This window comes from Pelobates fuscus, chromosome 6 (genome assembly GCF_036172605.1).
Source record: "Pelobates fuscus isolate aPelFus1 chromosome 6, aPelFus1.pri, whole genome shotgun sequence".
NCBI classification, from domain to species: domain Eukaryota; kingdom Metazoa; phylum Chordata; class Amphibia; order Anura; family Pelobatidae; genus Pelobates; species Pelobates fuscus.
In genome coordinates this window covers 299,007,264-299,033,644 of record NC_086322.1, presented here as the reverse complement: position 1 = coordinate 299,033,644, position 26,381 = coordinate 299,007,264, and the positions used below count along the sequence as shown (strand labels likewise).

The window sequence follows — 26,381 nt, the reverse complement described above, 5'->3', positions numbered from 1 at the left end:
CTGGATCTGCGAACCCACAAATATATTAGAACCGAACGGATCTCAGCCTGCAATTAAATGCAAAATGGTTAATTCACTAAAAATGAACCGAAACGGCCAGGGTTATTTACTAAAGGGAGAATCGTAGACATTTAAGAAATTTAGGCCAATCTACCCAAACCAAACGTTCTTGGCTATATCCTCCGTTTTCTTATTTTGTCTTAAAGTTTCAAATTTACTTTGAATTCCTAACAATTCTCACTTTCATGAATAACTGACTGTAGCAGAGCACGAGAATGTCTCCAAATCAGTTATTTTGATGTAAATGTTGCCGTTTGGTTTTCTCTTCACGGTGTTTAGCGTATCAGCGAAAAATGGATTTATTTATAAAGGATGTTTTACTGTCCCAGTACTAACCTGCTATGGTATGCCAGTGCCCATCACACAGGCTCTGCTCTACACCCACCGACGTGGAGTATTCCCCTGCGCCAACATTCACAGCTACAGTAACCTTGAGACAGAGGAAAGAAGAGACAATAAGAGACCCAAGGGCAAACCGCATTGTGTGACCATCACAGAGACAAAGAACTGCCAATACCTTTCCATGAGACATAGCTAGTGTCAGATAGTGACCGTCTAGGGTCTGGATGTGGAATATAAGTCCAGACGGACGCATTGGCCGAATCTCCAACTTTACCTCCAGATCCTGCCCCAAATTAACGAGATTCTCTGAAAAGTGGGAGAAAAAAACAACAACAAACCATCAGATAACTAGGAGGATCCGTGCGAATGGCTTAATATTCTCTGTGTTCTAAAACAACAAACGTTATCTTACCTAATGTTACGAATCCCCCATTAGAGAGGAACAATCCTTTCTCTGTGGCGCCCTCGTAGCAAGGTGTAACACCCACGACATTGTCCGGAGAGTTCAAAGGTCGTCCGTCCATCTTAAGATTCCTCAGGCATCCACTGAAGCTTTTCAATGAGGCTTCCTGAATAACAGAGAGAGAAACTGGTTGGTTGTCACGGCTGATGCAATGTACGAAGCATCGTTTTACCACGGAAGAGAATATAAAGTAATTCAACAACATTTTCTCAATAATATAAACCCACCCAGTATAACTAACTGTAACCTAACCTACATAGTGCATCTAACGTGTGTGGGAGCCTGGAGTGTCCCTTTAATAATATAAACCCACCCAGTATAACTAACTGTAACAACCTACACAGTGCATCTAACGTGTGTGGGAGCCTGGAGTGTCCCTTTAATAATATAAACCCACCCAGTATAACTAACTGTAACAACCTACACAGTGCATCTAACGTGTGTGGGTGCCTGGAGTGTCCCTTTAATAATATAAACCCACCCAGTATAACTAACTGTAACCTAACCTACACAGTGCATCTAACGTGTGTGGGAGCCTGGAGTGTCCCTTTAACCCCTTAAGGACACATGACATGTGTGACATGTCATGATTCCCTTTTATTCCAGAAGTTTGGTCATTAAGGGGTTAATAATATAAACCCACCCAGTATAACTAACTGTAACAACCTACACAGTGCATCTAACGTATGTGGGAGCCTGGAGTGTCCCTTTAATAATATAAACCCACCCAGTATAACTAACTGTAACCTAACCTACACAGTGCATCTAACGTGTGTGGGAGCCTGGAGTGTCCCTTTAATAATATAAACCCACCCAGTATAACTAACTGTAACCTGACCTACACAGTGCATCTAACGTGTGTGGGAGCCTGGAGTGTCCCTTTAATAATATAAACCCACCCAGTAAAACTAACTCCAACCTAACCTACACAGTGCACCGAACGTGTGTGGGAGCCTGGAGTGTCCCTTTAATAATATAAACCCACCCAGTATAACTAACTGTAACCTAACCTACACAGTGCATCTAACGTGTGTGGGAGCCTGGAGTGTCCCTTTAATAATATAAACCCACCCAGTATAACTAACTGTAACCTAACCTACACAGTGCACCTAACATGTGTGGGAGCCTGGAGTGTCCCTTTAATAATATAAACCCACCCAGTATAACTAACTGTAACCTAAGCTACATAGTGCACCTTACATGTGTGGGAGCCTGGAGTGTCCCTTTAATAATATAAACCCATCCAGTATAACTAACTGTAACATAACCTACACAGTGCATCTAACGTGTGTGGAAGCCTGGAGTGTCCCTTTAATAATATAAACCCACCCAGTATAACTAACTGTAACCTGACCTACACAGTGCATCTAACGTGTGTGGGAGCCTGGAGTGTCCCTTTAATAATATAAACCCACCCAGTATAACTAACTGTAACCTAAGCTACATAGTGCACCTTACATGTGTGGGAGCCTGGAGTGTCCCTTTAATAATATAAACCCATCCAGTATAACTAACTGTAACATAACCTACACAGTGCATCTAACGTGTGTGGAAGCCTGGAGTGTCCCTTTAATAATATAAACCCACCCAGTATAACTAACTGTAACCTGACCTACACAGTGCATCTAACGTGTGTGGGAGCCTGGAGTGTTCCTTTAATAATATAAACCCACCCAGTATAACTAACTGTAACATAACCTACACAGTGCATCTAACGTGTGTGGAAGCCTGGAGTGTCCCTTTAATAATATAAACCCACCCAGTATAACTAACTGTAACCTAACCTACACAGTGCACCTAACGTGTGTGGGAGCCTGGAGTGTCTCTTTAATAATATAAACCCACCCAGTATAACTAACTGTAACCTAACCTACACAGTGCACCTAACGTGTGGGAGCCTGGAGTGTCCCTTTAATAACCTTCCATTAGTTCACTCACCGCGTTGTGTCGGACTTTGTGCACAGGCACTCCTCCGATGTAGACTGGGAGAGTCAGCGTCAGTGTGGTTCTGGGGGGCAGCGTTCTGCTCTTACTTTTGAGTCCATCCACGACTAGACGCAACTTATTCTTCTCTCTCCCGAAGAAAACCTGAGAAACAGAATGTGGTTACTGTAGAAGCCAGCCCCTAATGTACACTCTGCATGCACAGCACTGTAACAAGTTATATTAAACGTGAACTTAGAAAAGTGACTGCGAGGCCACGGGAAAAGCTCAGAAAATTCAGATCATACTGTGGGGGAGGTTAGTACAGATATCACTTACCGTGTGCCACATCCCATCATGGTATTTGTCTTTACTGGTCACATGGAGCTTTTTACCTCCGATGTCCACCTGGAGTACGAATCGGCCGTTGGAGACGCCAAGTGTCACGGATGAACGATCTTGTTTGCTGTTAGCATGAAATATTACGCCGTGGGAAGCGTTCAGTCGGACCTCAAGTGAGAAGTGAAACCTAAAGGTGGTAACGGCTAGATAAGATAACTGCGATTTCTTTCTGTTTAACGTGTATTTTGATTTTAATATGTGTGTTTCTGTGGTTACATTGTACGTGGTTGTGAAGGGACATTTTTCCCGTTTACGGACACCATTATACTGAAATTAAAGGCTGTGTCCTCTTTATATTTTTGTAAAATATAAATAATAATGTCTGTCCTTTAATTGGAACCATTTTTTAAATAGTCTACATTCAGATAATGGTTTCCTAGTTTGAGATACAAATAATATCATCGTATAGCCAGAATGTGCTCCAGACACCTACGTCAGAGAGTCACCCGCGGAGATCACACTCTAAACACAGATAATAAGCTATGTACTGTATGGACTGTGGTTCCTGTATAGAAATGGCAGCTTCCATGTTGAAGATAAGGACCGGGTGTTGGGACTGAAGAAAGCTCACAGCTCACTCACCGTTCCTGTACAAAAGCAGGAAGATCTCGGAATTCTAAGTGGCTGAAGGGGGATCCCCCAAATCTCAATGCTCCCATAACACTTTTGGGCTGAACACAGGATAAATCCGAGTGTCTCTGATCGGGCATCGCCAACTTTCTCTGCCGAGCCTAAAAATACAGGAGATCAGGGCATTAGCCAAACTACCAGCTGTCAGTGAGATGCTTTTCATATCACAAATCAATTAAAATCAAATTTCTTTATTAACCATCTCTGCTGTCCGGTTTAATTCTACAAGATTGTTTTATTGATACATTTTAACATGAATCTGTTCTCTGCAAAAACACAGTCTATCTCTCCCATCGCCCTTTATCTGGACCGATATATAGGAGGAATACGCATATTAAAGCGGTTTATATCTGGATTTCAGTTATTTAAAGCACTTTGTTTAAGGAATACATAATGTGCATAAAAAAAGGAATTCCCAGTCTGTTAGATTAAAACTTTCTTGATTATTGCATTTTCTTTATTAGTCATTTTTGATAACACAGTAAACAAGTTAAACATGTTAATCTGACCAAGTTTCCCCCTTTTCAGTCTAATTATGGTTTAAGGGTTAACCCTCTCTCTCTCAGCCCGGTACATAGTCTGTCGCTCTATGTTAATTATAACACAATCTGTCAGGAAGGATTCCCAGACACCAGGCCCAGTAACACGTAATCCCTCCGTATGCCAGGTCCGTTCAAGCATCACCAGCTTACCTTCAGCTTATCTTTCTTCAGTAAAGCCCGAATCTCCAGCGGCCGATCCTCGGACTGGTCCTGACAGCTCATGGTGACATTCACACTCTGCTGGTTCTGTAACAGATCAAGCACCGTCTGCGGCCCTGATTTCCTGAGATATACAGAGAGGAGATGGTAAGAGGGTAAACATGGAGCCATGAAAAGAGGCAATGCCATGGAGGGGGGGGGGGACAGTGATGTTATGGAGAGATGGGGGTGAATGCGGAGGGCAGGGATGGTACAGTGAGATGGGGGTGAATGTGGAGGGCAGGGATGGTACAGAGAGATGGGGGTGAATGCGGAGGGCAGGGGTGGTACAGAGAGATGGGGTGAATGCAGAGGGCAGGGGTGGTACAGAGAGATGGGGTGTGAATTCGGAGGGCAGGGATGGTACAGAGTGATGGGGTGAATGTGGAGGGCAGGGATGGTACAGAGAGATGGGGGTGAATGCAGAGGGCAGGGATGGTACAGAGAGATGGGGGTGAATGCTGAGGAAAGGGATGGTACAGAGAGATGGGGGTGAATGCTGAGGGCAGGGATGGTACAGAGAGATGGGGGTGAATGCTGAGGGCAGGGATGGTACAGAGAGATGGGGGTGAATGTGGAGGGCGGGGATGGTACAGAGAGATGGGGGTGAATGCGGAGGGCAGGGGTGGTACAGAGAGATGGGGGTGAATGCGGAGGGCAGGGGTGGTACAGAGAGATGGGGGGTGAATGTGGAGGGCAGGGGTGGTACAGAGAGATGGGGGGTGAATAGGGAGGGTAGGGATGGTACCGAGATATGGGGGTGAATGGGGAGGGCAGGGATGGTACAGAGAGATGGGTGAATGGGGAGGGCAGGGATGGTACAGAGAGATTGGGGTGAATGCGGAGGGCAGGGGTTGTACAGAGAGATGGGGAGTTAATAGGGAGGGTAGGAATGGTACAGAGAGATGGGGGGTGAATAGGGAGGGTAGGGATGGTACAGAGAGATGGGGGGTGAATGCGAAGGGCAGGGATGTTACAGAGAGATGGGGGGTGAATAGGGAGGGCAGTGAAGGTGCAGAGATGAATGAAGCTCACCCTACATGTCTCTCACCTCTTTACAAAGATATTTCTCATGCAGCCACTTAGGTTTGCTTGCTGACTCATCTCCGGTGATCCTCCTAACAGGACTGTGCTAGAGGCTGCCTCCTGTGGAGCTGCACTGCTGGCAGAGGACAATCTACGTGTCTCCTGTAGCTGGTCATCCATGTAAAATCGCACCCTGGAGAATAACAATACGGTTTATAGAAAGGCTGGCATGGACAATTCCTGCAGTGTCTGATTAACACGAATAAGATATATCCTGCAAGTCACAGCCTCCCACTGACACTCACTCATCCTTGTTGCTGTAGAGGGTGAGATAATGGCCTACTCCATCAGCATACGCAGCTTTGGACGCCAGCTCTGCACTTAGCATTCTGACATTCACAAGGCCATCCTGGAGGGATATTTGGCAGGAACCACCCTGCAGACACAAAGCCAAAATACCAAACATAGTCGTTAGCATTGTCATATATTACCGCCAACCAGCCCCCAAACTGGCGATCACCGAGGACACCTGGGATATAATGTAACCCGTTGGGGGATTAACATGAGTGCGAATTGAGAACATCACAAACATCACAGAACAAACACACTTGCTAAGCTCACGAGATGACATTACAGAGCAGTAACTGGTCAGTACCTCAGTGGCGTGGCTGTACATTAAGCCATTAATCTGACTGGTCTGGAAGCCAAACCCTACAGAGAAGTCATCCTGAAGGGTGGGCACGTTCTTCAAAGACATACTGAGGAATCCGTGTCCAAAGAACTGAACGGACCTTGCAATCTGTTAGAGAAAAATAAATAGAACCAGTGAACCCTTGGATGGGCTACACCATGTCTGGGAAGGTTGGACCTTGAGATGTTACTTACCAGCAGGTCCGAGGTGCAGCCATAGCTTACACCTGTAGTATTCATTCGTTTCAGATCCATGTATTTCCCCAAAGCTTTGAGACCTTTCATGCAGCCCCTTATGGAGCCTCCGCCAGGAAAGATGTCCTTAAGGCTGAAAAAGAGCATATAATGTGAATATATGAAGACATTTGGAAAAACTACTGTTTACAGAAAGCAGTGACAGTGAGTTTCCGGCAGGCGTTCCTCTTACCTCTCCGGGAACTTGCTTGGTAACAGTCCGCCGAGGTAAAAGTACTGAGCCGTCTCCAGTTTTCCGCTTTCATATTCCACTATAAACACATTGATCCTTTCTAGACGCACAAAAATCCTTTTCTTATTGCCAGTCATCACCAGAATGACATGGACCTGCATAGACACCAGGAGGGTAACATTAGCCACATCACGCAAGTCTCTGCGACTGTCAGAATGTGGGAATAAAGCTGCCTTACCGATTTAGGGGTGGACGTGCTGATTGGAGCGTTGGAGGGATCTACCGACTCGGGCTTCTGGAGCCCCTCTCCAACATTGTAATATAGGATTAGTTTTCCTTCTTCAACCGCTAGACACAGGAACTGATCCTAGAAATCAGACAGAGACCACCGTTTCTACAAGAGCTCACAACCTCCTGGGGTGCTGGATCCAAAATCTTAACTTCAATTCCATCCGCACCCCATTTTTACATCATGTTTTCATTGCTGGGTTACATCCACCTCTAGAGACTAGGTGCGCTTCCTCTTACAGAACCGAATGGGATCAAACACTCCTGATTACAAACTGGGGTGAACAGAAGGGAACCTATAGTCCTAAAGAAGTTACTGTTAATTCCAGGACAATGGGCTCCCTTTAAAGTTGTTTCCTAGCACTATAGTGACCTACAATACCCCCCTCGTCCTCGTGAGGACATCCAGTGTCAGATAAGCGACCAAGAGCCGCCTAACCACCTGGAAGTGCCTCTAGTGGCCGAGTTAACCCTGCAAGGTAATAATTGAAGTTTCTCAATAATTGCAATAATTACAATGACATGGTTAAAGGACTGGGACACTGCACCCAGGCCACTTCGATCAGATGAAGTGGTCATGGTGCCTTTAGTGTTCCTTTAAGATTCCTGAATGTTATACAAGTAAAAATTAATAATCCACAAGAAACAGACAGGAAGCCACAACAAGATGAGAAGGGTGTGAAATCAATTCATATTCAGAAAAATCAGTCCTTTAAAAACTCCATCGGTGATTAAAACAAGGCAATTTAATGTTCCTAAAATAGTCATGATTTCAGTGAAAGAGCATTAAATGAGGAACATTTCCAATGTTTAAAGCAATCATTCTGTTTGTGTAGCCTGCAGTCACACGGATCAACGTGTATGGACTCCGTACCTCTGCATCGAGGAAGAACAGAATCCCGTTGTAGGAGACGAGGCGGACGTCCATCTCAAACCTCTTGGTAGAGCCGGGCAGCTGGTCCAGTTTAATCTCTGCATAACCCGTACCATCAAAGTAAGAACCATCAGTGAGCCACGGATCATTTGTGGATTTAGATCTGGGAAGAAACGTCAGGTAAACAATGTGAGGAAATGTAGCCAAATCCACCACCTTTAGCATGCACACCATGTTCTAGTCCTGTACAGAGCTCTGTAGTTGGTGGAGCAACAAACGCTGGTCAATCCAGGGTTTTTTATTCACTGGACCCAGAGCTACTAAAAGCTCACTACAGAGTTACAAAATATTGATTAAAATGCAGAATATAATCATTAATATCAACATATTAATATATCAACATTAAAACTCTTGGACATGGCAATCGCTTAGCTCTAAGACTATTGCGAATGCCAAGAAGGCCACAGAACATGGGGAGGCAACCTTCGGCACTCTAGATGTTGTGGAGTACATCTCCCATGATGCTTTGCCGGCCTAGCCCTGGATAGACAATAAGGATCCTACCTGCCACATGGTTTGTCCTGGAGAGTGTCCAGATAGAAGGTTCTCTCAAAATCATACAGACTGATGGGTTTCTCGTTGAGGCTGTCCATCTCAATGCAGCCGCGATACTTTGGATAATTCAGGGGGTCTGGGGGCTGAAAAAGGAAAGATAATTAGCTTATAAAAGTGATCCAAAAATCAATCAATCAATAAATATGCACAAAATAAAACAGATCATTAAACAGACACTGAATGACTGCCACCAACAACTAGGCAATACATGCCTTATCACACCTACCTCTGTTTTCCATAATACTTTGCAGCCAAGGATTCTGAGTAATAACCCGCCTTACTCCATAATCACACAGTATACAGAGCTCCCTCTGCAGCCAGGGATTCTGGGTTATAACCCGCCTTACTCCACAATCACACAGTATACAGAGCGCCCCCTGCAGCCAGGGATTCTGGGTAATAACCCGCCTTACCCCATAATCACACAGTATACAGAGCTCCCCCTGCAGCCATGGATTCTGGGTAATAACCCGCCTTACCCCATAATCACACAGTATACAGAGCTCCCCCTGCAGCCAGGGATTATGGGTAATACACGGTTTTCATCGTTCTCTCCATGAACAAAGTTCTGTAATTCTACACTGTGCAATTTGCATTGAGCACATTTTATCTTATTGTTTTATATAAATTGCGGGCTGTGTTTTTACGTAACTGTTTTAAGACTCGATAATAAACAAATGACCAATCTGTTATATTACTTAGTAAGGGATGGCAGTGGATATAATGTTGGTAAAATTAATTTCCAGTGGAAGTTACAACGTGAAATGTGAAGCAGCCAAACTTGCGCTGGGTTTTCTTTGATCACGTACCACAAATCCATCAGGATACCCGCCCACGTAGAACACCACGCGGCCGGGGTCCAGGTTGAGCAGACCCTGGTCTCCACTTGCAGTGCTTTCTCCTTTCTTCTCATGCAGGGCCTGGCTGGAGAAAACGACGGTGGACATCTGACCGTACTGCAGCATCCTGGGGGATGGAGATCAAAAGACACCGTGAGAAGCTGAAACCGTATTAGCATAACAAAGCTGGCGAACACAACATCACAGAGAATATGTCCGACGCTCTGCGTCACCTCACGTCTAACACTACTAGGAGATCAAAGTCACCGTCACGTCTACACAAACACCGTCTGCACAGAGTTACTAATGTTTACACGTGATACAATATCAGTTCATTAGTTTAATGAAGTTGTTTGTCTGTTTTCCTGGTATTTTGATAACGCATTGCGTTTTAATGAACACAGAGTTTGTTTTATTACTCCACCTGCCATGAAACACTTGGATTTGTCAATCTGGTTTTAGGTTCTGTGGCGAAACCAGCTTCGCCACTGTGAACTGGAGAGGCCTGGCTGCTAGCCTCCTGCCCTGTGACTACGGCCCATGAACATATTGCTCTATAAACACTATATTTGGGCATGTAATAATTTATATTGCTGCAACTGGCCCTTTAAAATCAGCGATGGACATATTGGGACTTTTGGGACTAATGTCCCTTTAAGACTTTGTAACATATCACAGTAATACTGTCTTAAATATTATGTAGGTATTTATGTGTTCAGTTAAACTGGGGATATGTAGAAATGTGTGTTTTATGTGTTAAATGTATCAGTATGTAATTTTATGTCTTTTACTGTCTTTTTGCAACCATGTGGTTAATGGAGTCTGACTCTAGTCCTAGATAATTGGATTACTTCTCCAATTATCTCCAGGGCAGAAGGGAGGAAGCCGGGATGCATTGTGGGGGATGTTTTACTTCTGTTTGAGCCAGATTGTGCCATGCTGCAAGCCAAGGCCCAAAATATACTTTTAGTAACTTTTAAACCCCTGGTCGGATTCATGCCATTTTTTAATATGTTGTTCCCCTGAATGGATTGATTGTGGATATGTATTTTTATGTGAATGTGATGCATGGTTTTAAAGTTATGAAAGTTGTGTAAAAGTATATTTTACTCTGTATGCATAATGGGATTATGTGTCACACTAAGGGGAGGGGATGTGTGGGAGGTAACATCTATGTCATTGGTTCTTTTATGCCTCCCCCTGGGTGTGGCCTGTATGTGTGAGTTGGAAATAAAAGCCAGACTGGGTGTCCCAGTCTAGAGTTCTTGCTTAACCCTCAAAGCGATGTGTCGTCTCGGTCTTTGGGGGAATGGGATTGTATGCTGACTGCCAAGAGTGTAAGCCGATGTCTGCTTTTCTTGTTCAGCTGTTCCAGTGTTCGTGTGGTTCCAGTCGGGAGAATGGTGTTTGCAGTAGCTGCCTGTGCATCTGGAAAGGGGATTATCGCCTAAACTGGGTTTTATCCTCTTGTAAGTGAAACGGTCCGTTACAGGTTCCAACTGATTTTGATGAATGAAACCCGGTGGGACGGGACGTTACCTCTCTATAGTGACCGTGACAAACTGCTCCGTGATGTCCTCGCTGGTGGTCAGGTAGGTGGGCTGCTCCTCTGCCAGTTTGTAAACAAAGTTCAGTCTGTTCCCTTTCAGGACCATTCCAAGATAATCCCCCAAACCCTGAGGAGCAATAACAACAGGAAAGGTTAGGGGCAACCAGGACCGGATTCTGACTGCATGGAGAGTAATATTCTACAAGGATGGGGTATTCTATACCGGGGTAACTATTTAACTATTTGCTGTAGTTTTCCTTATTTTGGGGTTATACTCTATATCAGGGGTAGACAGCTTTTGGCACTCCAGATATTGCAGTAATAATGCTGGCAAAGCATCAATCAGGAGAGATGTAGTCCACAGGATCTGGAGTTCCAAACGTTGCCTAGCTCAAAGTATTTAGTATTCCTTATTTTGGATTAATACTCTATATACTCGGGGTATTTAGGGGTAATACAAGAGGTATTCCGTTTTACCTATTTTGTGATAATACTCTATACTCCGGGTATTATGGGGTAATACAGGAGGCATTCAGTTTTTCCCAGGGGGTATTTGGGGGTAATACTCTATACAGGTGATATTTGGGGGTTATACTCTATATAGGGGGTATTTGGGGGTGATACTCTATACAGGGGGTATTTGGGGGTGATACTCTATATAGGGGGTATTTGGGGGTGATACTCTATACAGGGGGTATTTGGGGGGTGATACTCTATACAGGGAGTATTTGGGGGTGATACTCTATACAGGGGGTATTTGGGGGTGATACTCTATACAGGGAGTATTTGGGGGTGATACTCTATACAGGGGGTATTTGGGGGTGATACTCTATACAGGGGGTATTTGGGGGGTGATACTCTATACAGGGAGTATTTGGGGGTGATACTCTATACAGGGGGTATTTGGGGGTGATACTCTATACAGGGGGTATTTGGAGGTGATACTCTATACAGGGGGTATTTGGGGGTGATACTCTATATAGGGGGTATTTGGGGGTGATACTCTATACAGGGGGTATTTGGGGGGTGATACTCTATACAGGGAGTATTTGGGGGTGATACTCTATACAGGGGGTATTTGGAGGTGATACTCTATACAGGGGGTATTTGGGGGTGATACTCTATACAGGGGGTATTTGGGGGTGATATTCTATACAGGGGGTATTTGGGGGTAATACTCTATACAGGGGGTATTTGGGGGGTGATACTCTATACAGGGGGTATTTGGGGGGTGATACTCTATACAGGGGGTATTTGGGGGTAATACTCTATACAGGGGGTATTTTGGGGTGATATTCTATACAGGGGGTATTTGGGGGTAATACTCTATACAGGGGGTATTTGGGGGGTGATACTCTATACAGGGGGTATTTGGGGGTAATACTCTATACAGGGGGTATTTTGGGGTGATATTCTATACAGGGGGTATTTGGGGGTAATACTCTATACAGGGGGTATTTGGGGGGTGATACTCTATACAGGGGGTATTTGGGGGTGATACTCTATACAGGGGGTATTTGGGGGGTGATACTCTATACAGGGGGTATTTGGGGGGTGATACTATATACAGGGGGTATTTGGGGGTGATATTCTATACAGGGGGTATTTGGGGGGTGATACTCTATACAGGGGGTATTTGGGGGGTGATACTCTATACAGGGAGTATTTGGGGGTGATACTCTATACAGGGAGTATTTGGGGGTGATACTCTATACAGGGGGTATTTGGGGGTGATACTCTATACAGGGGGTATTTGGGGGTGATACTCTATACAGGGGGTATTTGGGGGTGATATTCTATACAGGGGGTATTTGGGGGTGATACTCTATACAGGGGGTATTTCGGGGTGATACTCTATACAGGGGGTATTTCGGGGTGATACTCTATACAGGGGGTATTTCGGGGTGATACTCTATACAGGGGGTATTTGGGGGGTGATACTCTATACAGAGGGTATTTCGGGGTGATACTCTATACAGGGGGTATTTGGGGGTGATACTCTATATAGGGGGTATTTGGGGGTGATACTCTATACAGGGGGTATTTGGGGGTGATATTCTATACAGGGGGTATTTGGGGGTAATACTCTATACAGGGGGTATTTGGGGGGTGATACTCTATACAGGGGGTATTGGGGGTGATACTCTATACAGGGGGTATTTGGGGGTGATACTCTATACAGGGAGTATTTGGGGGTGATACTCTATACAGGGGGTATTTGGGGGGTAATACTCTATACAGGGGGTATTTGGGGGGTAATACTCTATACAGGGGGTATTTGTGGGGTAATACTCTATACAGGGGGTATTTGGGGGTGATACTCTATACAGGGAGTATTTGGGGGTAATACTCTATACAGGGGGTATTTGGGGGGTAATACTCTATACAGGGGGTATTTGGGGGGTAATACTCTATACAGGGGGTATTTGGGGGGTAATACTCTATACAGGGGGTATTTGGGGGTGATACTCTATACAGGGAGTATTTGGGGGTGATACTCTATACAGGGGTATTTGGGGGTGATACTCTATACAGGGAGTATTTGGGGGTGATACTCTATACAGGGAGTATTTGGGGGTGATACTCTATACAGGGGGTATTTCGGGGTGATACTCTATACAGGGGGTATTTGGGGGTGATACTCTATACAGGGAGTATTTGGGGGTGATACTCTATACAGGGGGTATTTGGGGGTGATACTCTATACAGGGAGTATTTGGGGGTGATACTCTATACAGGGGGTATTTGGGGGTGATACTCTATACAGGGGGTATTTGGGGGTGATACTCTATACAGGGAGTATTTGGGGGTGATACTCTATACAGGGGGTATTTGGGGGTGATACACTATACAGGGGGTATTTGGGGGTGATACTCTATACAGGGGGTATTTGGGGGTGATACTCTATACAGGGGGTATTTGGGGGTGATACTCTATACAGGGGGTATTTGGGGGTGATACTCTATACAGGGGGTATTTCGGGGTGATACTCTATACAGGGGGTATTTGGGGGTGATACTCTATACAGGGGGTATTTGGGGGGTGATACTCTATACAGGGAGTATTTGGGGGTGATATTCTATACAGGGGGTATTTGGGGGTGATACTCTATACAGGGAGTATTTGGGGGTGATACTCTATACAGGGGGTATTTGGGGGTGATACTCTATACAGGGGGTATTTGGGGGTGATACTCTATACAGGGGGTATTTGGGGGTGATACTCTATACAGGGGGTATTTGGGGGTGATACTCTATACAGGGGGTATTTGGGGGTGATACTCTATACAGGGGGTATTTCGGGGTGATACTCTATACAGGGGGTATTTGGGGGTGATACTCTATACAGGGGGTATTTGGGGGGTGATACTCTATACAGGGAGTATTTGGGGTGATATTCTATACAGGGGGTATTTGGGGGTGATACTCTATACAGGGAGTATTTGGGGGTGATACTCTATACAGGGGGTATTTGGGGGTGATACTCTATACAGAGGGTATTTCGGGGTGATACTCTATACAGGGGGTATTTGGGGGTGATACTCTATACAGGGGGTATTTGGGGGTAATACTCTATACAGGGGGTATTTGGGGGTGATACTCTATACAGGGGGTATTTGGGGGTGATACTCTATACAGGGGGTATTTGGGGGTGATACTCTATACAGGGGGTATTTGGGGGTGATACTCTATACAGGGAGTATTTGGGGGTGATACTCTATACAGGGAGTATTTGGGGGTGATACTCTATACAGGGGGTATTTCGGGGTGATACTCTATACAGGGGGTATTTGGGGGTGATACTCTATACAGGGAGTATTTGGGGGTGATACTCTATACAGGGGGTATTTGGGGGTGATACTCTATACAGGGAGTATTTGGGGGTGATACTCTATACAGGGGGTATTTGGGGGTGATACTCTATACAGGGAGTATTTGGGGGTGATACTCTATACAGGGGGTATTTGGGGGTGATACTCTATACAGGGGGTATTTGGGGGTGATACTCTATACAGGGGGTATTTGGGGGTGATACTCTATACAGGGGGTATTTGGGGGTGATACTCTATACAGGGGGTATTTGGGGGTGATACTCTATACAGGGGGTATTTCGGGGTGATACTCTATACAGGGGGTATTTGGGGGTGATACTCTATACAGGGGGTATTTGGGGGGTGATACTCTATACGGGGAGTATTTGGGGGTGATATTCTATACAGGGGGTATTTGGGGGTGATACTCTATACAGGGAGTATTTGGGGGTGATACTCTATACAGGGGGTATTTGGGGGTGATACTCTATACAGGGGGTATTTCGGGGTGATACTCTATACAGGGGGTATTTGGGGGTGATACTCTATACAGGGGGTATTTGGGGGTGATACTCTATACAGGGGGTATTTGGGGGTGATACTCTATACAGGGGGTATTTGGGGGGTGATACTCTATACAGGGAGTATTTGGGGGTGATACTCTATATAGGGGGTATTTGGGGGTGATACTCTATACAGGGGGTATTTGGGGGGTGATACTCTATACAGGGAGTATTTGGGGGTGATACTCTATATAGGGGGTATTTGGGGGTGATACTCTATACAGGGGGTATTTGGGGGTGATATTCTATACAGGGGGTATTTGGGGGTAATACTCTATACAGGGGGTATTTGGGGGTAATACTCTATACAGGGGGTATTTGGGGGGTGATACTCTATACAGGGGGTATTTGGGGGTAATACTCTATACAGGGGGTATTTGGGGGTGATACTCTATACAGGGGGTATTTGGGGGTGATACTCTATACAGGGGGTATTTCGGGGTGATACTCTATATAGGGGGTATTTGGGGGTGATACTCTATACAGGGGGTATTTGGGGGGTGATACTCTATACAGGGAGTATTTGGGGGTGATACTCTATATAGGGGGTATTTGGGGGTGATACTCTATACAGGGGGTATTTGGGGGTGATATTCTATACAGGGGGTATTTGGGGGTAATACTCTATACAGGGGGTATTTGGGGGTAATACTCTATACAGGGGGTATTTGGGGGGTGATACTCTATACAGGGGGTATTTGGGGGTAATACTCTATACAGGGGATATTTGGGGGTGATACTCTATACAGGGGGTATTTGGGGGTGATACTCTATACAGGGGGTATTTCGGGGTGATACTCTATACAGGGGGTATTTGGGGGTGATACTCTATACAGGGGGTATTTGGGGGGTGATACTCTATACAGGGAGTATTTGGGGGTGATATTCTATACAGGGGGTATTTGGGGGTGATACTCTATACAGGGAGTATTTGGGGGTGATACTCTATACAGGGGGTATTTGGGGGTGATACTCTATACAGGGGGTATTTCGGGGTGATACTCTATACAGGGGGTATTTGGGGGTGATACTCTATACAGGGGGTATTTGGGGGTGATACTCTATACAGGGGGTATTTGGGGGGTGATACTCTATACAGGGAGTATTTGGGGGTGATACTCTATATAGGGGGTATTTGGGGGTGATACTCTATACAGGGGGTATTTGGGGGGTGATACTCTATACAGGGAGTATTTGGGGGTGATACTCTATACAGGGGGTATTTGGGGGTGATACTCTATACAGGGGGTATTTCGGGGTGATACTCTATACAGGGGGTATTTGGGGGTGATACTCTATACAGGGGGTATTTGGGGGTGATACTCTATACAGGGGGTATTTGGGGGTGATACTCTATACAGGGGGTATTTGGGGGGTGATACTCTATACAGGGAGTATTTGGGGGTGATACTCTATATAGGGGGTATTTGGGGGTGATACTCTATACAGGGGGTATTTGGGGGGTGATACTCTATACAGGGAGTATTTGGGGGTGATACTCTATATAGGGGGTATTTGGGGGTGATACTCTATACAGGGGGTATTTGGGGGTGATATTCTATACAGGGGGTATTTGGGGGTAATACTCTATACAGGGGGTATTTGGGGGTAATACTCTATACAGGGGGTATTTGGGGGGTGATACTCTATACAGGGGGTATTTGGGGGTAATACTCTATACAGGGGGTATTTGGGGGTGATACTCTATACAGGGGGTATTTGGGGGTGATACTCTATACAGGGGGTATTTCGGGGTGATACTCTATATAGGGGGTATTTGGGGGTGATACTCTATACAGGGGGTATTTGGGGGGTGATACTCTATACAGGGAGTATTTGGGGGTGATACTCTATATAGGGGGTATTTGGGGGTGATACTCTATACAGGGGGTATTTGGGGGTGATATTCTATACAGGGGGTATTTGGGGGTAATACTCTATACAGGGGGTATTTGGGGGTAATACTCTATACAGGGGGTATTTGGGGGGTGATACTCTATACAGGGGGTATTTGGGGGTAATACTCTATACAGGGGATATTTGGGGGTGATACTCTATACAGGGGGTATTTGGGGGTGATACTCTATACAGGGGGTATTTCGGGGTGATACTCTATACAGGGGGTATTTGGGGGTGATACTCTATACAGGGGGTATTTGGGGGGTGATACTCTATACAGGGAGTATTTGGGGGTGATATTCTATACAGGGGGTATTTGGGGGTGATACTCTATACAGGGAGTATTTGGGGGTGATACTCTATACAGGGGGTATTTGGGGGTGATACTCTATACAGGGGGTATTTCGGGGTGATACTCTATACAGGGGGTATTTGGGGGTGATACTCTATACAGGGGGTATTTGGGGGTGATACTCTATACAGGGGGTATTTGGGGGGTGATACTCTATACAGGGAGTATTTGGGGGTGATACTCTATATAGGGGGTATTTGGGGGTGATACTCTATACAGGGGGTATTTGGGGGGTGATACTCTATACAGGGAGTATTTGGGGGTGATACTCTATACAGGGGGTATTTGGGGGTGATACTCTATACAGGGGGTATTTGGGGGGTGATACTCTATACAGGGGGTATTTGGGGGTGATACTCTATATAGGGGGTATTTGGGGGTGATACTCTATACAGGGGGTATTTGGGGGGTGATACTCTATACAGGGAGTATTTGGGGGTGATATTCTATACAGGGGGTATTTGGGGGTAATACTCTATACAGGGGGTATTTGGGGGTAATACTCTATACAGGGGGTATTTGGGGGGTGATACTCTATACAGGGGGTATTTGGGGGGTGATACTCTATACAGGGGGTATTTGGGGGTAATACTCTATACAGGGGGTATTTGGGGGTGATACTCTATACAGGGGGTATTTGGGGGGTGATACTCTATACAGGGGGTATTTGGGGGGTAATACTCTATACAGGGGGTATTTGGGGGTGATACTCTATACAGGGGGTATTTGGGGGTGATACTCTATACAGGGGGTATTTGGGGGTGATACTCTATACAGGGGGTATTTGGGGGTGATACTCTATACAGGGGGTATTTGGGGGGTAATACTCTATACAGGGGGTATTTGGGGGTGATACTCTATACAGGGGGTATTTGGGGGTGATACTCTATACAGGGGGTATTTGGGGGTGATACTCTATACAGGGGGTATTTGGGGGTGATACTCTATACAGGGGGTATTTGGGGGTGATACTCTATACAGGGGGTATTTGGGGGGTAATACTCTATACAGGGGGTATTTGGGGGTAATACTCTATACAGGGGGTATTTGGGGGTGATACTCTATACAGGGGGTATTTGGGGGTGATACTCTATACAGGGGGTATTTGGGGGTGATACTCTATACAGGGAGTATTCTGATTCCTTTAGTTTGGGAGATTGCTATGGTATTTTGGTTTCAATATCAGAAGGCGCCTTCTGCCTGTTATATAAGATTTCGGTATTCTTATATACTTACATCCTCGTGCCCGAGGTATAGAACGAAGCGTCCCTGATCCGTGTTGACCTGTCGTTTCTTTTTGTTTTGTGGCTCGGAGTTCTGGATGTGTAATTTTAGAGAGGTGTATGCAGAGAGATCCGCCATGTTGGATGGGGGCCGAAGCTGCACCCCAGAGTTCCCATTAAACTTCACCGGGACCTTCACCTGGTAATGGAAAAAAGAATGGCTGGTGTTAAATACTGAGAATGTCTACATAGTAACAAGGAAACGTACCTAAAAATAAGGCTCTCAGCAGGTAGACGGGGAATTAACAAAATGAAATCTATAATAACGGAGGTAATTTAATCTCCATCTGTGGATATAGTCCTCTCTGCTCACCTTGCTCGCAGCGTCTCTGGCCTGGGAGATTAACTGTCGGATACGTTCGATACTGTCCGATACGCTGCCATTCTGCCCCTGACGGTTTTCCAGATTATTCAGTTTATCCAGAAGAAGAGGAATAGTATTCTCCAAATTAGAGACTTTGAAAAAATGAAGACGTGCAGTGATTAGTTTCTACCAGTGTCATGTCAATGTAATAAAATGAATATCAACGTTTCGGAAAGAATTCAATAAAACGTGTAAAATGTCTGAGTGAGAACAAATTCACAGAATGAAACCCAGCTGGAGTTTGGCTGAGGGGAATCAGACAGGGTCACATGATATGAAAGCCCAATAGAACAAAGGAGAAGCCACACAGAAATCGGAAAGGCCCTTCGGTGCCACTAATCTTAAGGCGTTTATTCACTAAACAGTGAATTAGAGCGACTCGAAAATAGCCGAGATGTCACTATCGTGGATAATACTAATAATGTAGTACCTGCCCTATGATTCATCTCCCGCCCTATGATTCAGTACCCGTTTTCTCTACGATTCAGAACCCACTCTACACAATTCAGTACCCGCTCCCTAATGACTCAGTACCCGCTCCCTAATGACTCAGTACCCGCTCCCTAATGACTCAGTACCCGCTCCCTAATGACTCAGTACCCGCTCCCTATGATCCAGTACCCGCTCCCTATGATTCAGTACCCTCTCCCTATGACTCAGTACCCTCTCCCTATGACTCAGTACCCTCTCCCTATGACTCAGTACCCGCTCCCTAATGACTCAGTACCCGCTCCCTAATGACTCAGTACCCGCTCCCTAATGACTCAGTACCCGCTCCCTAATGACTCAGTACCCGCTCCCTAATGACTCAGTACCCGCTCCCTAATGACTCAGTACCCGCTCCCTATGACTCAGTACCCGCTCCCTAATGACTCAGTACCCGCTCCCTAATGACTCAGTACCCGCTCCCTAATGACTCAGTACCCGCTCCCTATGACTCAGTACCCGCTCCCTATGACTCAGAACCCGCTCCCTATGACTCAGAACCCGCTCCCTATGACTCAGTACCCGCTCCCTATGATTCAGTACCCACTCCCTATGATCCAGTACCCACTCCCTATGACCTCCTTATGATTCAGTACCCGCTCCCTATGACTCAGTACCCTCTCCCTATGATTCAGTACCCGCTCCCTATGACTCAGTACCCGCTCCCTATGACTCAGTACCCGCTCCCTATGACTCAGTACCCGCTCCCTATGACTCAGTACCCGCTCCCTATGACTCAGTACCCGCTCCCTATGACTCAGTACCCGCTCCCTATGACTCAGTACCCGCTCCCTATGACTCAGTACCCGCTCCCTATGACTCAGTACCCGCTCCCTATGACTCAGTACCCGCTCCCTATGACTCAGTAACCGCTCCCTATGACTCAGTAACCGCTCCCTATGACTCAGTAACCGCTCCCTATGACTCAGTAACCGCTCCCTATGACTCAGTACCCGCTCCCTATGACTCAGTACCCGCTCCCTATGACTCAGTACCCGCTCCCTATGACTCAGTACCCGCTCCCTATGATTCAGTACCCGCTCCCTATGATTCAGTACCCGCTCCCTATGATTCAGTACCCGCTCCCTATGATTCAGTACCCGCTCCCTATGATTCAGTACCCGCTCCCTATGATTCAGTACCCGCTCCCTATGACTCAGTACAGGCTCTCATCCTCTGGTACCCTCCACGTAACCCACCTGATGTTTTTGCTTCCTCCACAGCTTTGTTGACGTCCTCATTCTGCAAGTTGCCGTATTTATTCTTCCATTGCTCCAGGTCCTTCTTTATATCAGTCAATGTGGCCTCTACCCGCGCCGCAGTGCTGTTTGCCTCTGCAGCCTTTAACTTGGCACTTGTGAGGTCTTCTGTGACATTATCTGCATCAAAGGAGAAGAATCAGAAATGAAATCTACAGGACGGGCACTGCATATTGCGTGCGTGATACAATGCACAGCACCTTACATTCAATAATGGCAGAAGCGGGAGCCAAGCTTCACCTGCCAGGACGGACACTTACCTGGGGTCATGCGAAGTTTGTCCAGGACAGATTTGAGCTCAGACTGAAGGCTTTCTTTCTTTCTCCGTCTGTCCTGTAAATTCCTCCTGGCCTCCTGCAGCTTTCGCTCAATATCTGGAAAAAAAAAAAATCTGGATGAGGGTTCAGTCGATGAAAACCTTAATATTCTTTTCTTAGAGCAGCTGCAGGATATGGGTATCAGGAGTGACACCGGCTTAAAATCACCGTTCACACCATTACCCCCTGAGACCACACGTACAGACAGTGTGTGGGTATAAACCATGGTCTTGAAGGATTTGCTAGGAATTCCATGCAGATTGCCAATCATTGCCAATCATTCTCCAACAACGTGAAGATTGAACCCTCCCGTCTCATGGAGCCATCTCTCACCTCCTTTTAATTCGATTTCTGCTGATTTTGCAGATTCCTCCAGCTGGACACTCTTTTTCAGTAAATCTCTGCCCTTTTTCCCCAGATCCTCGGAGACAATGCTCTGCAAAGGAATCGGTACAATGCATTCATCATGGACTGGACGAGGTGAGTTTGCCCCCAACTGTGAATGAATCGCCCCATGCCAAGTGCTGCTGGAAATATTCACAGCCTTACAGGGCGTTACAGGGCAGAGGGCACAACATGTTTACGACCACAGATACCCGCTAATCTACCAGTTATACAATATAGCCTCTGTTTTTGCAGCATGCGACTGGCAAGGACAGGGCAAATAAATGGCACTAAATAAAAGAGAGGCTGGCACCTTCACTGCATCCCCCGCTGCCCGGTTGGCATCCTTTGCCGCCTTCTCAGCTTCCCGCACGGATTCAATAATGTTAGAATAAGCATTTGAGGCATTTATAGCTTTCTGGATGTAGACGTCCTGATCAGAGTCTCCAATGGCACTAAAATAAAAAATGTCAGCAATAAACATTAATATTCACGTTACACGCATGCATTGTGTTCCTCTCTGTAATGGATGGAGGGGAATGGGTGTCAAATAAGTCATTGCGGTTTCACTAATTAGCCGGATTGTGACTTCTAAGAACTGGAGTCTCCCTATAGTGTACTGCTCTATGGCACATGTGGTCTCTGCACCTGAACAGGTTCTTTGAAAGCTGCCACAGTTGCTTTGCGTGCATCTCTGCTTTCTCCACGATTGGGATTTTTCCGCTGGCTGGAGAGAACTTCTTCACCTTGTCCATGAGCGGACCTCGTGCTCCATCCAGTCCTGCCGCAAGCTTCTCGTACTCCTAGCGGACAGAAAGCAGTCTGAGATATGCACACGACCCCCCTAATGCACCCGTCCAGGCTGAATAGAATATCCAGACAAACCTCTTTCAGGCTTTCAATCATCTGCAGGAGGTCAGAGACCTGAACAAGAGCATCCTCAGCCATTTTCAGAGCCGCCACCATCTCCTCGTGCTGACTCCGCAGGTCATTTACTTTTATCTGTGTAAAATAAACGGACGATGGTAGAGACATTTTAGGAAGGGGCTTTATCTTAACTGGGGTCACTTAGTGACTGTGCACACATTTATAGCATCATTATACAGGCTAATCGCCATATCATAGGTTAATGACTGCTCATGAATATATTGCATATTTAATATTATACATGATCTCATTAAGACACTCTCTACCAATATAAATAAAAAAAATATATATCACTGTTTAAGAGACATAACTAAAATACTGCTTACAAGATCTCTTGTCTGCAGCTTTTGCAAGCCCTCCCTTTCTTACCCCGCCCAGACTTTCTGTGTCTGTCCAATCACAGATTTCCCAATACAGCTCAGTGAGAAGTCTTTGCAAGGCAGGTGCTCTGAGCAATTGCTGCCTCTTGAGTTTATCTCAACTGAGCTAAACAAACCAGGAAGTAACAGGACTGGGTGTCTGATTGACAGCTAGGGGGTGTAACAAGGTTCTTTCATAAAAGTGTCAATTTCTTTTGAAATTTGCACTTTTTGTCAAATGAATAAAAGAGGACACATTCTTCACACATAGCATTTCAGCAAGTTAACCTGCTTTAGGGGTCCAGAGTGTCCCATCAGTATCCAGTAGTTTAATGACTGCCCACACATATTTGGCAAATGTAATATTCTACAGTCCCATCAATCAGCACTATTTACTTACGTTGTTCTCCTCCACATTATTCTGGTTAAGGCTATTGAGATCTTCTGCCTGACGCGTTTTATTTACAGCCTCATTCATTGCGTCCCTTAGATCCATCACCTCCGAGTTGTACGTGTCCAGCCGTCTCCTGGTCTCACTCAACAAGTTCTGGACGTTCTGGAACCCGGTGACCAGCTCTGCCTTGACCCGATCCAGCACTGACCAGTGACAGGTGACAAAAGCACGTTAGAATGGGGGCGGCAATTAGTAATAATTATCTAAAGCACGTTAGAATGGGGGCGGCCACTCGTAATGATTATCTAAAGCACGTTAGAATGGGGGCGGCCACTCGTAATGATTATCTAAAGCACGTTTCTCAGTCAATGGATTTGGACAGTCTGATATCTCGCCCACCTAATGGACTTCAGGGAAGGATTATTCACTAATTGGCAAATTGTGGAGTGTTGAGAGGGGACTTTGCCCAAAATTGCTGAACTAGAAAATATTAACTAGAATACCCAGCTATTCTTTTCATATAATTTGCCATTTTCTTGTCTATTCTTCACAATTCGAGGCGTAGCAAACCCTAATATTACATCGTCTTGGGTAATCCAAATGTCACTATTATTCAGTGTGGGATTTAAACAAAAATCCCAACATGATTTACTATCACTGAACAAAAATATATTTTTAATTGATCAAATCTTTTATGAATGTCTATTTGGATCATATTAAATGAATGACGTTAGCTCTGTTGATACAAATTCACTCTCTAATGGAGAATCAATGAAGCCAGCGTCAACACGCCGGGCTCTGCTCTGGTATAAATACATATTTACGTAGAATGGGGATATCTCCAGCAATACCCACATTTTTTGGCCTCTTCCAGCTCCTGTGTTGCCAGGTCTGCAGAGGGTTTAAAATCTCTGATCCTCATCGCTTTTAGCATCCGATCGATATCCGTCGTAATTTGTCTGAACTCGTCTGTCGATGCGACGTTGGTGCTGTTCGACTGTCCAATTCGCCTGAGCTGATCAATCAGACCTGAGTGTGGGTCGATGGCAGCGGTTAGTAAGACGGGCAATGTGCAGCGAGATTCTGAGCGTTACATGGGAGCACCTGACAGAAGCCACCATTAAATCCAACATTCGCTATTGTCTCTGTGACCCATTCAGCCCCAACCAACCCAAATATTACATCATAAATTCCAACTCAGAGTGTGGTTAATCAGCTTTCATGGTTTATTTCTGCCTTTTACTGAATGTAAATATTGACATCGAAATCAAACCTGTGATCAGCTTCATAAAAACAAATCTAACAAACTTTAGCGGAATAATGAAACGGAGAGGATTCTTACCAAGAGACGTATTGTACAGAGACTGCACTCTGCTGGACAGTTCTTTGGCTCTCTGGCTCGTAGCTTTAGTTGCCTTTTGTATGCCAAAAGCATTTTTTTTGGTCAGATTCATCTATAAACAGAAGATAATATCACAGAAATAAGATGTGTCCGAGCAACATGCATCGCCACCTACAATGAAAATGGGAAAACGCAGCACTCGCCTTTTCTTGCAGAGCATCGAGATCCTGAGCCAGACTTATGCTGTCATCTTCCAAGTCATCGGCTTTGTCTTTAATTCCATTTACCGAGCCCTGATACTGAAGCCATAGCTCCTGCAAACAAACACAGGGAAAACACCATTAAATGCACGCTCCTTTAATGTTTAATGACCAGCTCTGCGTGTAAACTCCAACCCTCCGTGTGACAAACAGAACTGAAAGATCTGTTAGAAATGAGCTGTACTTTATTTACACATTATAGAGTCCAGAGGAAGACCTGTGAATGAGGTTGAAATGTCGTTATCACGGTACGTGCCAGAATAAAGGCTTGCGGATTAAATCAATTTATTGCTATATTTATTACCAGCGATTCTTTATTAATACCCTGTGAGTGGACGATCAGAAACTCAAGGCTGTTTCTATGAATACCGTGTCTGGGCAGCATTTTACATCTCGGCCGAGTTCAAATCACAGTATTCACAAATGGCTGTACAATGCGTGATGCACAGCGGAGGGATTCTCACACATACCGTGAGGTTGGCGATGGAGCTGTTGATGCCGCTAAGGCGAGTCCAGGCGATGGAGCTTGCAGTCAGATTGGTGAGCTGATCTCGGATGCTGGGAAGGAAATCCGCCATTCTCTGTAAATCCTCCAACAATGTTACAACGCAACTGTCACATGCTGCGGAGACAGTTAATCATCCGTTAATGAGGTCACAAGCACAGAGCTTGCAAATTACACTGAAACAGGCAGGATTCATTGCAATCTGATGGGATATCTTAAAGAATTATCTAACAGCTCTGTGCTGGGGGTCTCCCGGGAGAGGTTACTCACGCTCGCATTTCAATGTTTCTGTTCCATAGGTAACGGGAATCTCATACGGTCGACTGCAAGTGTCGCATTGTTTCCCCATCAGATCATCGCTGCACTGACACTCTCCGGTCCGGGGGTCACAGGAGCCCCCTTTACAGCTGCACTCTGCAGAATGAACGTTACAGGTATCATGTCATTGGCTTGCTGTGATGATGCACTTAACCTCTTCTATACTGGGCATGCAGCACAATGCATCCCTCTTCGGGACAGGCAGGTTTAAATGTAAATGGAGCTGCTGAGTGGACCAAAAGCTGTGTTGGGCGGACAGACGTGACCCTAGACTTAATAATCCTATAGATCTCACACAGACCCCACGGTGTGTCTCTGAGGAATGATGAAATATATTATTTACTTACTGGTGCATCCTGTAGGACCAAAGTTCCAATAGCCAGGGGTGCACTGCTGGCATCGCGGGCCGGTAACACCAGGGAGACACCGACATTGCCCACTGTGAGGGTCGCAGCCGGTACCTGCTGATCCGGAGCCACAGCTACATTGCTGGCAACCACTGCACCCGTTAAAGCCGGAGAAACCGTCCTGTGTAAACAGATATACAGAAATGTCACTCTCCCTCTAGATTGTAAGCTCTCAGGAACAGGGTGCTACATTATAACACAATCTATCATTATTGAACACAACTGCAAAGCACTCTAGGAATTATTGGAAGATTTATAGATATAAAAGAAGCAGGTTTTTAAT

At 45.6% G+C, this 26,381-nt stretch overlaps 1 protein-coding gene across 1 annotated transcript in view; it reads right to left on the bottom strand.

Moving 5' to 3' along the window:
• LAMA5 (laminin subunit alpha 5) overlaps positions 1-26,381 on the bottom strand; it is a 92,724-nt gene that overhangs the window by 6,693 nt on the left and 59,650 nt on the right. The window contains exons 47-78 of the mRNA XM_063459596.1: positions 26,039-26,219; positions 25,644-25,787; positions 25,339-25,490; positions 24,812-24,922; positions 24,609-24,720; positions 24,122-24,295; positions 23,273-23,469; positions 22,472-22,588; positions 22,235-22,389; positions 21,900-22,041; positions 21,536-21,638; positions 21,146-21,259; positions 20,826-21,005; positions 19,090-19,232; positions 18,730-18,915; positions 10,859-10,995; positions 9,290-9,446; positions 8,430-8,563; positions 7,866-8,028; positions 6,942-7,070; positions 6,704-6,858; positions 6,472-6,604; positions 6,242-6,385; positions 5,892-6,022; positions 5,612-5,779; positions 4,513-4,645; positions 3,773-3,921; positions 3,128-3,317; positions 2,804-2,953; positions 815-971; positions 578-708; positions 397-490 (exon numbers count right to left, since the gene is read on the bottom strand). Of these exons, the coding sequence (XP_063315666.1) occupies positions 397-490; positions 578-708; positions 815-971; positions 2,804-2,953; positions 3,128-3,317; positions 3,773-3,921; positions 4,513-4,645; positions 5,612-5,779; positions 5,892-6,022; positions 6,242-6,385; positions 6,472-6,604; positions 6,704-6,858; positions 6,942-7,070; positions 7,866-8,028; positions 8,430-8,563; positions 9,290-9,446; positions 10,859-10,995; positions 18,730-18,915; positions 19,090-19,232; positions 20,826-21,005; positions 21,146-21,259; positions 21,536-21,638; positions 21,900-22,041; positions 22,235-22,389; positions 22,472-22,588; positions 23,273-23,469; positions 24,122-24,295; positions 24,609-24,720; positions 24,812-24,922; positions 25,339-25,490; positions 25,644-25,787; positions 26,039-26,219 (4,666 nt within the window). The remainder of the gene's footprint in view (positions 1-396; positions 491-577; positions 709-814; positions 972-2,803; positions 2,954-3,127; positions 3,318-3,772; positions 3,922-4,512; positions 4,646-5,611; positions 5,780-5,891; positions 6,023-6,241; positions 6,386-6,471; positions 6,605-6,703; positions 6,859-6,941; positions 7,071-7,865; positions 8,029-8,429; positions 8,564-9,289; positions 9,447-10,858; positions 10,996-18,729; positions 18,916-19,089; positions 19,233-20,825; positions 21,006-21,145; positions 21,260-21,535; positions 21,639-21,899; positions 22,042-22,234; positions 22,390-22,471; positions 22,589-23,272; positions 23,470-24,121; positions 24,296-24,608; positions 24,721-24,811; positions 24,923-25,338; positions 25,491-25,643; positions 25,788-26,038; positions 26,220-26,381) is intronic.